This window comes from Lonchura striata, chromosome 5, assembly GCF_046129695.1.
Source record: "Lonchura striata isolate bLonStr1 chromosome 5, bLonStr1.mat, whole genome shotgun sequence".
In the NCBI taxonomy this organism is placed as follows: Eukaryota; Metazoa; Chordata; class Aves; order Passeriformes; family Estrildidae; genus Lonchura; species Lonchura striata.
This window is the reverse complement of record NC_134607.1, coordinates 20,939,170-20,956,290: the sequence shown is the minus strand read 5'-3', so window position 1 is coordinate 20,956,290 and position 17,121 is coordinate 20,939,170. Positions and strand designations below refer to the sequence as shown.

The 17,121-nt window shown below is 42.4% G+C and overlaps 1 protein-coding gene across 2 annotated transcripts; it reads right to left on the bottom strand.

Moving 5' to 3' along the window:
* Window positions 1-1,017: 1,017 nt before the first annotated feature.
* Window positions 1,018-16,133, bottom strand: TMEM263 (transmembrane protein 263). 2 transcript variants are annotated; one of them, XM_021535905.2, is made up of 4 exons: window positions 16,026-16,133; window positions 12,603-12,662; window positions 7,432-7,501; window positions 1,018-3,648 (listed from the first exon to the last, which is right to left on the bottom strand). In XM_021535905.2, the coding sequence occupies exons 3-4, from the start codon at window positions 7,493-7,495 to the stop codon at window positions 3,362-3,364; spliced, it is 351 nt and encodes a 116-aa protein (XP_021391580.1). In that variant the 5' UTR covers window positions 7,496-7,501; window positions 12,603-12,662; window positions 16,026-16,133; the 3' UTR covers window positions 1,018-3,361. The 2 variants fall into 2 exon arrangements, with proteins under 2 accessions (XP_021391580.1, XP_021391591.1); XM_021535916.2 differs by lacking the exon at window positions 16,026-16,133 and adding an exon at window positions 15,626-15,722.
* Between the last annotated feature and the right edge of the window lie 988 nt (window positions 16,134-17,121).

Sequence of the window (17,121 nt, the reverse complement as noted above, 5' to 3'; positions counted from 1 at the left end):
ACTTGCCTTTGTAATTTTCTGACTGTCTTTTCCTGCTTAGCTATTAAGCAGACCACAATATTATCTGAATTTAAAAGCTTCCTTCCCCTCAGACACAAAAGGGCATTTCAGGTCTCCAAAGCTCTTCTAACACAACCTGTAACTGAGACCTGATTGGTAGCTTAGGAGGAAAAGGAAACCAAGACATACAACAGTGTTTTCCCTGAATATTTAGTTCTAGCATTTCTACAGGTACCTGTTTTTACATAGTTCTTGAAACAGCTTATTCCCATCACTTAAATTGTTTCCAATGGCAACAGAACAGGAAAAGGATATATTTCCTTAACTAAGTCACAGCCTGAGTTATCACAAACTCATTTTGCACTCTGAATATTTCCATTTCTTTTCCCCTTTCAAAATAAAAGGATTTGCAGAAATTATCTTCTTCTCTGCTACCAGATGAAAATTTAGTCAATCCTTCATTCCTAACTCTATCCTGGGACCTGTTTCTCTCTTCTTCACAGGATTCGTTTACAATAAAACCTCAGGAAAGCTCCCAGTCACCAAAATACTGTATGGCTGAAATAATCAACTTTCCTTACTCACAGTGACTGTGGAGCAGCCTGTGAGTAAGCTTTTCACTACCTAGAGAGCAGTCAGGCATACAAGCTGCCTCCATAAACATTTCCACTTTTGAAACGGGGACTGGGAAGAGGAAAGTGAAATAAAGATACCACAAAAACAATCCAAAGAAAAAAGAACAACCTCACTCCCCCAGAAAATTTCAGTTTCATATTCCATTCAGCTTACTATGATCTTAAAACTGGGTAGTCCCAAGCATCATTGACCAGGGGAAAAGAAAATTACTGCAAAGGCTTTTGTGCTGTGTCGGTGCATAGTTTACACACTGAAGTTAGCTTTTGTTAAGAGCTGGTTGGTGCTAAGTAGACACAAATAGAAGACACTCTGGAGCATGGTACTGTGGGAAGATTTATACCTAAGTATGCCTTTCTCCACAAAACTAAGGAAGCTTTCAAATGTCTGAAACAGCAACAATTTAATGTTTCACAGGTGCCAGAACAGAACTGGAACAAGTTTTTAAGATTAAGCAAGTTTCATAAGTGAACGGAAAACACACAGGATACAGGACAAAGCTCTTTGAAAATTAAACCCATATGCATGTAAAAGTTTCAGTTTACAAGACTCAATAGCTACAGGATATGTTAAAAACAAAACATAATGGCTGGCAACTCTTTACATACCTAACATTGCTTATCTCAGACCACGCTTGTTTTGCTGCAAGTTTCATAGATTAAAATTAAAGAATTTAATAAAAAAGTGGGCATGACCAGTTCAACATTCCCATTTACAGAAAAACTATTAGGAAGAGTTTGGTTGAGTGTCACAAATTATCACTGTGCTCCGAACAGGTGACTCCCAAGAGTTCAATGGCAGCACTTGGGGGATATTGCTACACTGGAAATTGCAGGGGAGCAGACCATACTAAATTATATGCTGCAGCAAATTGCCTCTGATATCCAGGCTAGCTCATTTCTAGAGCTAACTGGTACCTCTAAACAATACTGTATTCTATGCAATTTGGTTTTGACTATAAAAAAATAGTTAAAGTCTTCAATTTTTTCCATTGACTTACCTCCTTACACCCTTGCAGATCAGAACCAAGCATCTGGTGCATCTAACAGAAGGAGCAGATGTCATTTCTTGGGTTTTTGCTTTCCCCACCACCCCAAGTTCCATGCTTACAAGTATCATGCTTCCAACATGTACGATTTCTGATATAAAATAAAGTTGTACAGTTGAAGTACCAATGGCTCAGAGAGATTGGGCGACTACAGTACCATAATTGAGACATGGTGAGCTTTCAACACCCGTGAACAAAAAATAAGTGATATGTTTCGAGTTTTTTTCATTTTTAAAAAGTCCCCCCATATAACTTCTAGTTCAACCACAGCCACTGAAAAAGTAAGCGTACAAGTTCTCCACAGAAACAAAAGTTTTTAGAAAATACTGCATACACACCATGAGCAGATGCTTTCCATGGGCTTCCAAAGAAATTACTTATTTTCAAAATCAGTACACAAATAAAAGATCACAAATGGTTTCTATTTTAAGGCAACCTCACGCTGTGTCATTACAAGTGCATTTTGCCTCACAAACTGCAGAGGATGTACAGGTGTTCCCATCTGAGGTGTCAACATTTGGAATCTGTCAGTATACAAATTACTTGAATCACTTTGCCTTTTTTTTTAAGGCCTCATCTACTGTTTTTGGTTTGTTTTAAATAAAAGTATTGCATTTCACTCATAAATCAAGGTGAAAAGTACAAGAAATGTAGTGAAATTTTCCTTGCATTTGCTTAAACAGAGCAAAAAGCTAACCTGGTGTATCAGAGAGTTGAGAGAACAGCTTTGCTAGTTCTTCAGTGGTTTCCAGCTACACAAGAATTCCTAGCAAGTTAGACAGCTGTGCTAGATGACCACAAACATCAGCCCATTTTCCACAGGCTGATTTTTTCTAGCATCTAAGAAGTTTATTGGAAGGAAGTTCTCACTTGCAGGAGATAGATGCATATTATTAAATACACCTGAGATGAAGCAATCACGTTTTCAGTAAAAACTGAGAAAGTTTCAGATATCGGGATTTAAAAAGAGCCTAAAGCTCATGCTGTAAACTGCACTGAAACGACAGGACAGTTCTTTACACAGCTTCACCTAGTAAGAAGAGATTTTCTTCTAATAAGGCATTAAGTTAGTTTACTCTTTATGATCCTTTCTACCACGTTGTTAAGCTTTTTCACTTCTATCTCCATTTTCATTTCCAATTTCTACACATCTCCAGTCTCTTTGCTCCGGTCTTCACTGGAAGAATGCAGTCAGGGATAGTTTACAGGCTGCAAGTACAGGTTCATAACCAAGACTGTGTATGTCCAACAGTGCTTTTACACAGCTGAAGGATCCTTAGCGGAGGATGTGGAAACCACTGAGAACAATAATTGTCATCTCATATCGATGGCATCACAGAGATTACCAAGTTTCTACATTCACATTTTAGTCCAAAACTGCAAAAGATGTACAGTAAATGACTATTCAAATATGCATTATTCCTTCAGATACACTCACTTCTATAGTTATCAAGTGTAACATTTCACCAGATACAAAGCTTCAATCTAGACTCTAATAAATCCTCATACGCTGTGCTAGCCAAGCTTCTTCTGTCCTCTTCAGATGAAATTGAGTTACTTGCACAACTCATTAGAAGATAAAGTGTCTAAGACACATGGCTTCTCATGGTCCCAATCTTAGCAGATTTTAATGCCACTGATGCAATATTCTGTAGAATTGAGTATGTCTCAGTTTTGGTTTTAGTCAGACTTGTCCTTTTTTTTTCCTGTTAAAGGCACTTTACTTGCAACAGCAGATCCTACAGCTGTAACGCCTCCAGCTACAGCAGAAACACTTCCTTTGACTAGACCCACTCCCACGGAAGGCACAGATGTGACCGCTGTTTTGGTAATTTCCAAGCTCTTCCCTCCAATCCAAGCAACACCCCCAATTGTGGCACCAACAGCTCCCTTTGTGACACTGAAGAGGCCACCAGTCACACGAGAAAGCATGCCAGCCTGCTGCTGTGGATGGTCTTTGAGTGACCCTAAGGGAAGAAACAACAAGCAAATCAATCTCAGCACCAGGATTTAAGCATTTTCAAAAAAGTGTTACTCAAAAGTATTTCCTTTTCTAGCCTAACAACCATTGCACACAGTCTATACCTACCTTGCAGGCTGCTTTTCTTGGATGCTCATACAACACCTAGTTCCAAATAACAAACAGGGAAACCAAGAAAAGAGCAAGTGGAACCACAGTGGGCAGAGCTAGGGAATAAAGAGACATGAAATAAAGAGGTGAGGGAGTCAGGAGCAGAAATAACATGCTTGAAGGAGGACAACTACTCTAGGAGGCAGCAGGAAAGAAAAGACAGCTCTAGATGCATGGGAGACCTCTGAGCAGCCCTGCCAACACACTGACTTTGCACTGCAACACGCCTTAGGAGAACGGAGAACAGGTCTGTCCCTAGCGCCCTTGCTGCCCACAACTTGCATCCAGAGCACAGACTCCAAGAGTCATGTCCCAGCACTTATCTGCTACAAGATGAAAACTAGGGTGAGCAACTTTCCATGTGCTGCCAAAATGTTTGTGATAATGCCAGGACTGACCTAGGACTCAGAATTCATTAAAAAACTGTAAAGGTCAGAGTTTCTATGTGTACGTCTGGAATAAATAAAGCAAAAGATGCCACCTAAATGAGAGAATTTTCTACAAAGCTGCCAAAACAGGAGAACAAGGATACAGAAGAGTGAAGCCCAAAGGAGTTGAAAATACTGAAAGCCCTTCCAGCTCACACTAGTCTCCTAATTAAGAAATTGATATAGATTACAGAAAGGGTAGCAGAAACTGAAAACATAAATAACAGCCTTTTACTAAAAGCCATGTAATACTCTTGCTGGTTCATTCTAGTCCAGCAGCTTTCAACATGGACATCCCCAGCAAAAATGCATTGCCAACACAAACACATAGAGATCAGAATTTCTATTTACATATAGAAAGTCTTTAAAGCATCACACTCAGAAGAAAGTATGCAGAGTCTGCTATAAATCCAATGTCTAAGGATTATTCACTAGAGGATCCTTGTGACCAGACTAATAGAACTTGTGACAAATTTGGTAAGAAACTGTTTAATTGCAAGTAAACTGGTTCACCATCATCAGGGTGAAATAGGCATAGTTTCATCCCACTGAATTTTAAGAGCCAATTTCACTGAATCAGAACTGATGTAAGCAAGAAATGATCCATCATAACTAACTTTAAAAATAATAAGAGAAACAAACAAACGTAATTTTTATGTATTTATCTTTACCTTACTTCAGGTAGCCAGTCCCGTGACATTTACTTTATTTCACACATGTAAATACAGAATGTGATGTTGTGTAAATAACTCCTGGTAATGGCTGGCCCATTCCATTTGCATCCTGTTTGCATTGTCCATGAGCTCTAGCAAACACCCAGTGCTGCAAAGTTTTATTGCCAGTTGATTTCTGTTCTAGGACACACATGCCTGGTCTCCTTTTTTCTAAAGAGTATGTTTCCAAAGAGTACCAGATCATGCCTAAATCTAAGAAGACTGGCTCAGTCACTTAGACATGGTGCTGATAACACTAAGGTTGTGGGCTAATCCCCACATGGGCCCTCCACTTAAGAGTCGAGCTCGATGATCCTTGTGGGTGCTTTCCAACTCAGAATATTCTGTGATTTACGGAGCACTGAGAAAATGACACACAAGTTCCCTATCCAGGAGTTGGCTCTACCAGGCCATCTTGCAGCCAGCTTCCCACTGAAAGGAATCCAAGAAAGAAAAAGAGTTTGAATGAACATGGTTGCAAAGGTTGGCGCCGCTTGCAAGGCAGAAAATACAGCATTAGAAAAGCACTACTCATAAAAAGCAGGAGCATAAAAGCTTCTTCTACACATTCTTTAAAGCCTTTGGGCACCAAGCTTGTTGAGCATGATCTGAACAAACTAGAACTATTTCTATACTTAGGAAAGACTGCAAATTGGTTTCAGAATTGAGCCTTTCCTCTAAGCAGTGTTTTGGCTGCCTGTTCAGAGAGATGATTTTGCCAGCATTGAACTGGTATCCTTCCATCCACATTTGGCCATCTTTCTATGATGGTGTAAGTGTATCACGTATAAGGCCTTGCACAACATTCATGTTTTTCAGGGTATGCCAATATTTTAACTAAACTTGTAAAGCTTGAAGAGTGCATGTGAATTAGAACCAAAATGGAAAAGCCTCTTCCAAGGATGGAGTTTACAAAAAGATGAGCTGTGCTTCATTCTACTCCCTCTAACTACACCAACTTTCTCCATCTATTCAGACTTCATATTCCAACTAGTTATTGTCATACTGAAAGAAAACAATGCACAGAAGAAAATAAGTCTTAGCTGCTCAAAGACTTTAAATAAAACTTTGGAATAACCAGTAATGATCAAATTCTGCCATTACACTCTGAATCTGGAAAACCTAGGGCATATTCTAGGAAGATAAAAAATGCCCACTTGTTTCACTGCCTTACTCAATAAAGAATTGGTTCTAGTTTTCAGACCACTGTTCACTTTCTACACATGATGTTTAACACGTATAAAACACAATTAAATCTTCAAGGCAAAAAAACCACTAACAACTAAGCAAGCAAAATCTAGCCTTAAAAATAGACTTGAAGATAACATATTAAGGGGTAGTTTCCAATCAGGCATTTGCTATCAGAAATGTTTCTGAGATCTTAACACCAAAAGAGAAAGATTTTTTGTCCTCACAACATGCTACTGTAACAAGTAGAACAGAGCTAAAGAATTACTGTGCCATGAAAACCTATTTTTCCTTTCCTCTCATCTTCTACTTGTGTTTTTTGCCTAGTAGTTGTTAAGAATAGAGTGAGCTACTCCACTTCAATCCTTTCTGGTACAGTTAGTGGATAATACTTTTGTTCAAATGAAGTAAATTGTTTGGTTATACGACATATAAAAGCTGAGGTGAAAAAAATCCCAGACCAACAAACAGAACTTTAAAAGGGCCATTATAAACTGAAGAGCAATGAACCGAGAAGAATCATGACTCACTGACCTCTACATCCAACACAATTGGTTTTAAAGCAAAGGCAGACAGAACACACATAAGAACATGGTTTTTTACGTGCCAAGAATGGCTTTTGATCTGGTATATTTCCAGTCACATTATGCAAACAGGACTCTTTCCAATCCTGCTAGTCCACAGCTTAGAAGAAACTCTGCTCCTTTGCAACTGCATTTCCTCTGCAGATCTAATAACCAATTTAACATTCAGTTGGTTCAGGAGACCACGATGTCACTGCATTAATGAAGTCAAGTGCATGCTTGATTTTATGAAAGCATGGGATTTTGAACAGTTTGAACCACTGTTAATTGTATGATGGAAAACAGTCTCCAGAAGCAGTAATGAAGTTCTGTACATTTTTTAATGCATCTTGCATAAAAGTCACATGCACTAAGAACACAGCAATGTGTCCAAAAATGAAGCTGGGCTCTTTACATTGCACATAATGAATAGCAGAAGTAAGTGCCCATTAGATCAATTCATAGCTCTGCAACTAATCTGCAAATTAAGTCCTTCAGTAACTGGCCATCTTCTCTCTAATTTATAGGTACAGTTGTTTATCAGTTATATTCAGTGGTGTTTTTGGAATCAGGATAATACAGAAGTGAACAATAATCCAGGCCCATCTCATCCCAGGATTGGTTTGTTTACTGTTATGTAAAAGAAAGTCAAAGTGTTCAGCTTGCAGATCCATTTTTAAACAAAGAACTGATTAATTTACTTCATATCATGAAAACTAATACATACCTTCTGGTGGTTCATCATGAGTGTATGATGTGACTTCCTGTTGATTTTTGCCCGTTTGATTCATTATTGCCTAAAAAAAGAAATTCACATATGCTATTCATCTTTTCTGGCAAAGCATAAATGTAATCCATGCATCCAAAATTCAAGCTGATTAAGTTCCACAATCTTTTCATAATTAGACAAGCTAGCAGGTCCTGTCAAATTGCTCTTATTTTTATTATCAGATTGTGCTTTTGCATTCTTCAACCAGACTCAAAAAAGGAGCTCTCCACCACATCAGCAGGCTTGGTGAGAGCTGCCACACACACCCAGTGCATCTCAAACCTAAAAAGCAATCAGGAAGACAACAAGTAGGAAAACAAAACAGCTACTGCCATACAAGAGCTTATGTTTAAGTACTGAAAACAAAAAGCCTAGTGATCATAGAGGTGGTGGCCACTAGAGAAACAACAGCAACATGCCTGTGAGAACTGCTGGTACTTGGAAAGCTGTTTAAAAACAAGTCCTCGCAGCACAATTAGAACAAATGCCGTGAAAACAAGATGGAAAAACAGCAACAGAAACACACAATTTATCTTGACACAGAACTGCATAAATAATGTGGTGATAGGAGAAGACCTAAACTGTTTTAACTCTGTACAAACTCTCCAATGGAAACACTCCAGGGAAGATTTCTTTACATAAGAAGCTGTTTCCTAGAGAATCTCTAGAGCAGCAGTCCCTGACAGGGAAAGCACAGGAGAAAGCTCAATCAGCAACACTGCTTATAGAATTTTTTCTCTGGAAGGGAAGAAAGTAACAACCAGTCCAGGTTACCTTCCTACTTTCCTCCCCCACCAAAGCATGTCTTGATACTAAGTCCTTACTCCTCCCCTGAGTCCTCCTGCTAATCTTGCTTTCCCTCCTCAGCAATCACCAAGGTCAGAAAAAAGAAAAACAAGTCACATTACACCAGTTAGCATCCTTCTCTCTTTTTGACAGTGACCTCTTTGTTCCATTCCCTCTGCACAAGTCTTCAAATAATTTAATTCTTGCAGGAGTCAATAAGCACCACAAAAATAATTCCTGCTTTTCTTGCTGTGCCCGGATCTCACTGTACATGCTCTGGGTGAGAAAGCAGTGGCTGGGATCTGAAGAAGGAATGTGGAGGCAGAAGCAGGTGGAAAAACTCATCTGGAAAACAAGAGCTAAAACCCTCAGAGTATTATTATGAAGTTAAAACATCACACTAAAAACTGGCACCCACATACTAAATCATAGACCTTTGGATGAGAAGGAAGCCTAAATTGAGAGTTAAAGAGTCCTCCCAATCAGCACTACCGGTATCAGTTCAGGGCCATCCTGGTAGTTGGTGTTTTTGCTTGCTTTCCTGCTCAGCTTCTTGTGTTTTCTGAATCCCGTCCGAGGAAATGCTGAACAAGTGCCACTCAAAAGCCAGAAATGCAAACATGTCAGCTAAGAAATAGGAAAGGATCATATGATATCCCAAGCTGAGATGAAACCACAAGGATCATTGAAGTCCAACTCCTGGCCCTGCACAAGACAGCCCCAAGAATCACACCATGTACCTGAGAGCATTGTCTAAACACTTCTTGAGCTCTGTCAGGCTGGTGCTGTGATCACTTCCCTGGTGAGCTGTTCCAGTACCCATCACACTCTGGGGGAGCCTTTTCCTAATATCCACCCTAATATTCCCCTGACACAGCTTTATGCCATTCCCTTGGGTCCTGTCACTGGCCACCAGGGGGAAGAGATCAGTGTCTGCTCCCTTGCTTCCACTCATGAGGAAATTGTAGAGTAACAACACATCAAGATGGAAGACTAAAACACATGAGGGTTAAAAGACAATTTTAAAAACTATCAATCATAGAACTCCTCATTATTTTATTTAATCACAAATAAGAGGAAGAAAATTTTAAAAAAAAAAAACCTGACCAATGACAGGGAGCAATTGAGGACAATCAGGTTCTGAGAAAAGACCTGATTCAGATACTACGTTACTTCTTTGCATTCATCTAAGGCAAGCTGAAAGAAATACAGTATTATCATCCTCACTATGAGAAGTTCCATGTAGTTTTGTTGCTTTTTTCCAACCTGAAATGCTATAAAGCACTCTAAGAAAGGGTAGACAGAAGAAACTGACAGGCTTGACATTATTCAATCAAAATATTTGTATCAAGATGAAGCAACTATGTTCCTAATTAACGTGTGGCCATTTCAGTCATGAAGATGATTACCAAGAATGTGGAAGGAGTTTAACCGCTGCCTTAGGGAAAGTCCTAAAAAGAGTAAAATAAAAGTCACAACCTAGCAAGTCTTCATTCAAACAAAGGAACGAAAAAGTGATCCACACCATTTTAAAGCAGACTCGAGACAAATGAGTAAAGCCAGAGGTAAATTATTTTTTATAAAGAACTACCTTCATGAATTTATTTGTATCTAGACAGCATGTAACTTTTAAAAGAACACCAGAGGAAATTGCTTATTTGAGCTTCCAAAATGTTTCCACGTAAGAGATTCAGAAAAGTGATCTAATCTTAAAAAGACAGAGAAAACACTGTCAGGGATTATCAAAAACTTCAGAGGGGAGTTGGAGTAAGTTACCAGTTTCAGACACAGGTAGAACACTAGAAACTCTCACAAGACTTCACACAAGGTTTAGTATTTTATGCTATTAAGAACATACTGAACACAGCAATAACAGCAGATACAGCCCAGATGAAGCTCCTAGAATGTGTCTTACATGACATAATACCAGTATTTAATTAAGATAAGACTTGTCCAATAGGAAGAATTAGAGTAAGACTGGCAGACAAGACAGGTAAGGGATGCTTTCATAACTCTCCACAGTCTGGTTTAGACTGTCAGATTTGGTTTCATTTCCTGCAAAGCTAAATGAGCAAAGCAATGTATTGGCAGGGGAACTTCACAGCAGAGTTTCTAGTCTAGTTTAAAAGTATAATAGAGAAAAAAATAGCAGCACGTATAAAATTACAGCACTATATACATAAAGTGGTCCAGATTAGGCATTCCCTCCCATTACCTTTCCTAGAACCTCAAGGTCACATAATTGTTGATTCCAAGCTTTTCTTTAAAAGTTACATAGGAATATTACACAATATATATAACTCACATGCACTGGTTTAACATAAGTGCAACAGAAATGCTTCACTCACTTGCAACCATACAGACCTCAGTGGTCTTTCTTCAGGCACTGGCAACCTGCTGCTATCAGGCCCCAGAAGTTAACGGAGAATTCGGCACACCTGAGAACTGCAGCCAATGCAAGTAAGTCAGTGTTGGTAGGACTGAATTTGTTCTACACAGAAGAGAGTCTTCAGGGGTTTGCAGATGAGAAAGTTGAAAACTACTGTTTAATGGGTGGTTCTACATGTGCCTGGAAGCACCTGTGTGTGGTTGGACTGGATAATCTTGAAAATTTCTTTCAACCTTGATGATACTATGGTGTTGCAAGAGATGTCCCCAACCAACCTGTATGAGGCTTTACTCACGGTTCTATGATATCAGGGCAAGTGAAAACAGAACCACATCACTGTCAGCCTGACCCAAAACACCACTTGGCACACAAGATCTCACAAAGGATAATTCATGTCCTTTTGTTTTTCTGTAAAAACTCTACAGGGAATCCCAAAATCAAAACAAAGATCCAACCAAGAACTTCTACAGAAAATTTTCAAATATCTATGTTGCACTTTGCATGATGCATCCTTGCATCAAATTTAACACCTCAGGAGGCTTGAAAGACTCTGAAAAGTGATGAAAAAATCCTGTGTACTAAACAAAGTGTAGCACATCTGGTGAACAGGATATGCACAGGAGCATGTTTTGAACCTGGCTCCCTTCCAGAGACTTAAGATGAGTATTTCTATTGACTGGAGGTCAAAGGCGTGGAATAACCACTTGGTGGCAGATTACTTCATCCAGTCTTCAGAGCAAAAGGGCAGGAATACAACTCTTTTCTTCAAAAACTGAAGATAGAAAAACAGAAACCACTCACTACATTTTACATAATACCAAGGAGGTAAAAGCATTCAATGCCTCCCTTGTCTATTAAGATCTAGGCTTGTATGTCCTGCTGTGTATCAGAGTCCCCCAGTCACCAGACGGCAGTGTATCCTAAGGGAGGGTCCTGTTCAAGATTTCCCCTGAAGCTGTGTCCCCACGAAGAAGAAAAAGCAGAGTTCATGAGACCAAACAGAGACTGCAACTCAGCTGAAACCAAAAGCAGTGACCTGGAGATGCAAGTATAAGACTTTCATGCAGAGTTAAGTCATTCAGACATGCTATAGGTTAAAGAACTTTGGAAACTTGGAAGTTGCCAATTCAAAGTCCCCACTGTGCACTGAATCATTAATCACAATGATTACCAGTACTGCAGACCTACGCAACAAGGCAAAGATTTATCAGAAACCTGAACTTTGGAACTCTTATAAGTTTTCAGAATCTTCTTCAAAGTACACTAAGAGTGGCCAAAGAAAAAGGGAAGAAGAAAGTGAAGAGATCTTTCTTCTGCATTTACATCCTGTGATGCCAAATTCACTTGTGTCACTGCAGAAAAGCCTCCAGCTTCATTTAACAGGTTCATTGAATGATGACATGGAATCAGGCAGGATCTCCATGAGGCCCACCAAAACTCATAGGGACACAAATGAAGCAGAAATCTATCATATCACTGACACACTCCAGTTTCCTTCTTTATCTGTGTTTTCTCATGTCAAGAAGTGGAAGCAAACCAAGATCTTAGAACAGGAATAAATGTAAGCTACTTCTTGGGGTTTTTCCCCTGTGTACTTATGAGATGCTATTCATTCAAGAGATAAGGGATAACTTCCCATTTTTCTTAACAAAACATTATAAAGAAATTGTAGCCTTCATCCAAAAAAAATTTAAAAATAAAGATGGAAATCACTCAACTGTTTTGAAAGAAAACACACTCCCATTTTGTCAGAATATGAAATACATAGAAAGCTTAAATGTTTTACACTGTGGTTAAAAAAAAAAGGAAATTGTTTAGAAGAGGGTTTTTAATTCAAGAGCTATTTGTAACATTACCAGTGTTTAAGATCCTGAATGAAAGCACCAAGAAGCTCTGGAAGTAATGGCATAGCCTCACGTACATTCACATCAAAGCTGACTGAAATAAAACTTACCAAATATCTTCCTTTGTGGATTTCTTGTTAGTTGTTTCCACAAAAGTATTCTGCATACACCTATAAGAAAGGCAGAACATTAATGACATCTTAGGGAACAGTGATTGTCACATATCTGCCATGGGTATACAGTGGGAACTAGGAATACAAATCCCCACAGTATGGAAGAAACACACTTGGTACTTCTTAAGTTGGTACTTCTACAGCCTTAAGATGCCACATTTTTAGAGATTTGTCACCAAGATACCAAATCCTCCTGGGCAATGAAGATAATTTTACTCACTCCATCCTGCCATGAGGATTGCTATTAAGCATGATAATCCATGTTAAGACACAAATGCTCCTTAATGAGCCTGCAGTTCTTGGACAGTAATTTGTGTAAAGTTTTAGCCTTCCATTGAGAAGTGGGCTCTAACCATTACAGACATGTGTAACTATCCGAGTTTCAGCGGATGCTCTTGGTGTCTTTCTGAGTTTACAGACAAAAGCCCTTCTGTCTCAGCACAGCAAACCTGGCCCAAGCAGCAGCCAGTGAAAACTGGCTTGTTTCAATGCCACTACTCAGATATTTGTGGGTAGCAATGAAATAACCCAAGGATGGAGCCAATTTCAGCTGGCAGCTTCATGCAGCTCCAAACGGCTGCAGCAGCAGCAGCTAGTGCTGGAACTTTCACCTGACAGAGCTGCAAACAAATCCATCACCCTGTCTTGTTCCACCACAAAAGAAGTTATCTTCCTTCTGGCTACCAGCTATACAGGTAGAAAGCCTGGCTACAGAGCTGATGGAAAACAAACAACCCTTGCCACATGGACAGCTCTTCTTTCCCTCTTTCAGCAGCTGCAGCAAATTTCAGAATGAACCTGATGTATTTCACGTACATGGAAGAATATATTTTTAGGTATGATAGTTTAAGAATTAAATTTTTGGAAGAGCAAGTGCTCTACTTTCCAAATTAAACAAGGAAATATTCATGAAGCCAAAAAAGGTAATCCCAACTATGGTTGCACTTCAGGGTACTGCTCCAAGCTGTACAAGCAACTCCTCACTATCAGCTTTGCTGCCTTACTCCTTGGATTAGGGCTTGTAATGTGTCACAGGCAATTGTGCTCAGTGCTCTTACACACAATCCCCAGAGCACAGCCAACATGGAAATGTCTGTTCCAGTCTGTTACTCCACGGGAGAGAGTTGACTGAGCTTCTGCAAGAAGAGTCAATGCTAACAGCACTAAAGTACAAAAACAAATCCAGGCATGTAGAAAGCATGTAGATAAAAACCAAGAGCACAGCTAGTATTTCAAGAAGCCTTCCGTTTAAAACTCAAGTTTCAAAATTCAGATTTATACACAAAGCAAGATTGACTTGGAAGCAACATGCTATAAAAAAGAGACTGCATTTTCAAGACCACAAGAAGTTGATTAGAAGTTTCCAGGTGTGAACCACGACATTCCCAAGCCTACAGCAGGATGGGCTACAACTTCCTCCAAAAGAAGTTGCTGTAAGTAATGTACGTAACAGGCTCACAGTATGCAGGGAACTGAACACAGCTGGGAAGGTAATGCAACATATCTGTATTAAAAACCAAACAAGCCCCATGGTTAAAAGCAAAAGAGAGGTATAATATCTCCTGAAAAAAACCCTTAACTCTTCCTAGCACATTACTATATCATATCTACCCTGGATAGAGAATGCATCATTTCTCCATCACTCTCAACCAAAATATAGATCAGGATCCATAAGAGGCTCTAAAGAATACCTGATATTGACAATCAAGTTTTCTCTGATGCAATGATGCAAGATATAAAATCAAAGGTGGCATGAACCATAATTCCCCTTTTCTAGTTCTCTAAAACTGGTTCCTAAGAAGTACATGGTAAATTCCAGTAAGGTGCACAGCACAGCTTCAAAAAGACCATGAAAGCTCCATTTTACCTGGTTTGTCATCCTAGCTCAGTTTTCAGAAGAGCCTTCCCCATTTCTTTTAACACTTTCCTAGATCACTCTCGGATCTCCTTTTACAGAAGACCCTCAAAGACAAATCCTAACTGTGCCTAAAATCCAGCGATAAAGCAGCTTCTGAATTTCCTTGCTACCTCTGCTAATGAAACAGTCTTTTCCCTAGCATCCATCACCTGTTTTTGGCTCCTACCTGACATTCAGACCCAATCACTTGCTGGACAAGGACCACTCTTCAGTTTGCACTTGTGCAGCGCTGTCCATTTCTACACTGAGGAGGCAATACTAACTTTTCTGACTATTTAACCACAGTTAAACAGAAAGCTTTAAATGATATGCTGCATAATATTTACTGAGCGGCCTTAAAACTGATGTGCGAACAACTACCTACATATTGAATTCAGTAATCTTGTATGCACCCCTCCAGTTACACAGGGGCATCCTGCCTGAAGCAACACAGTGGACACACTGAAACAAGCTACATGCACTTGATATTTACATTCCTTATGGAGGGACATCCTGATTCAGAGTTCTCATTTTCACCCTAATTCACTAGTCAGAAGGAAGCATTTAATTTCTTCCACAGAGGCTGTCTCTGCAGTTCATACAATGACCAGAACTAGGCATACATAAAACAACTTGCCTTGATTTCCAGGCCACACCACATAAACGCCTAGGCTAGGTGAATGTGGAAAGCTAAGCTGGTCCCAAACAGTTCACAAAAAACCTCTTCATATGCTACTCCACCAAGCTAGACTCGAGAGACACGGACGAAACAAAGAGCACGTTACTACAGCAAACATCCGAACACTGCAAAGTTTAAAAAGAAGAAAACCCGAAAGAAAGCTTCTACTGGGTTGGAAAAATTCTCGAGGGAGAACAAGAGGATCCAAGAGCCAGGCCGAGGCGAGCACGGCTCCCTCCGCTGCCCTCCCTCCACGGGCGCCCGGCCCAGAGCGGGTGGCAGCGCAGGGCAGCGCGGCCCCGCTGCCTCGGCCGCACACCCGAGCAGCCGCCCCCCTGACCCCGAAGCCCCGCAGTCCCCGCCGCGACCTCCCCTCGCAGCTACCTGCGTGCCCGGCGGAGCTGCGGCCGCGGCGGGCAGCGACCCCCGCCCATGTCCCCGGCCGGGCCGGGGCGGGCACCGCCGGCATCTGGGCGCAGGGCGGCGGCACTGACGTGGCAGCCAAGGCCGCGGCGGAGCCCGGCCCGGCCCTCCCGCCCCGCGGAGCGGCGGCAGGAAGCACAAAGGCCGGGCTGTGCCCGCGCCGGGGCAGGTGGCGGCGGCTCCGCATCCCCGACCCGCCTCTGCCGCCGGCGGCTCCGCCGGGGCGCGCCGGGCGCTCTCCCGCCTCCTCCCATCCACGTTCCCCTTCATCCGGGAGGGCGCTCGGGGGTTGCCCGGCTGGCGGCGGGGCCGGGGGCAGCGGCCGCTCATCCCTTCCTCCCCCCCTCGCCCCCCCACTCACTGCACGGCGCTCACGGCTCGTTCGGCCCGCCCGGGCTCCGCTCAGACTTTACTCCTCCGCCCGTCCCCGCTGCCGACGTGGCGCCCGCCGCCGCCCGCCCTGCCGGCGCCCGCAGACCCCGCCCCAGCGCCCGGCGCGGCCCCTCGGCGGCCGGGGGGCGCCGCCGCTCCCGCCCCCTGCCCGCCCCGGGGGCGCCGGGCCCGCCGCCCCCGCCTCCCGTGCCCTCCCTCACAGCGCCGCGCCCCCGAGGGCCCGCGGGCCGGCCCCACCCCCGCGGGCCCCGCGGGCCCGGGCGCGCCTTCTTGCCCCGGGGCCGGGCACCGGGGTGGAGGAAGATGCGGGGTAGGGGCAGGGCCGAGGAGAGGAGGGAAGGGGTGCCGGCGGTGCTGGAGCTGACCGAGCTGCTGCGGGGTGCAGGTTGGCTTGTGGCGCTCAGTTGGGCTGGGGAGCGGTCCCGGTGGAGAGATGACCCCTTGGGACACCCTGCCCGTGCTGTTGGCCCAACGGGGAGGCTGCAGAAGCTCTCTGCAGCACAGAGCAGCACAGTCCGACACGGAGCTGCACCCGGTCCGCTGCCAGCGGCATCTTGTGGAGCCGCTACACTAATCCTAAGGATCCAGGTTTATGTTAAGCAATATTTACGTTGCACCCTCCATCCCAGCTACTATTTGAGTGAGCTGAGCTTCTCATATGGCACGTGAAGAGAATAAATTTGTGGTTCGTGGTTTAAGGGCATGGCTTTATAGGTAACTGCACCAATGAGGATAGCTTGGGAAAGATGGGTTTTCGGATGCTCACTCCCTTCTGTGGGACCTCTCCATGTACATCTCTAAGGATCCCTGGGGATCAGCATTGACTTTCAAGTTTGTTAGACAAGGGAATGCCAGATGGCCAAGGGCGAGAGGAAAGTCACAGGTGCTTTGTGTTTAGAAACAGAACTGCTTTCAGCAGCACAGGAATACTGAATACCTTATTGCATGCTTCGTGAGCTTAGAAAAGTTATATAGACAAAATACGACCTCTGCTTCCTCCTTCATTTGTGCATCAATGTGATCTATCAGAGCAATGCTGCATGGGCTCAGAGGGGTTTGTGGAT

Bases quoted from the DNA above. Each gene is read 5' to 3' on its own strand.
- TMEM263 (XM_021535905.2), bottom strand. From the start codon at position 7,495: ATGAATCAAACGGGCAAAAATCAACAGGAAGTCACATCATACACTCAT. The intron at 3,649-7,431 runs GTATGTATTAGT...TTCTTCCCTTAG, and splicing joins TCATGATGAACCACCAGAAG to GGTCACTCAAAGACCATCCA.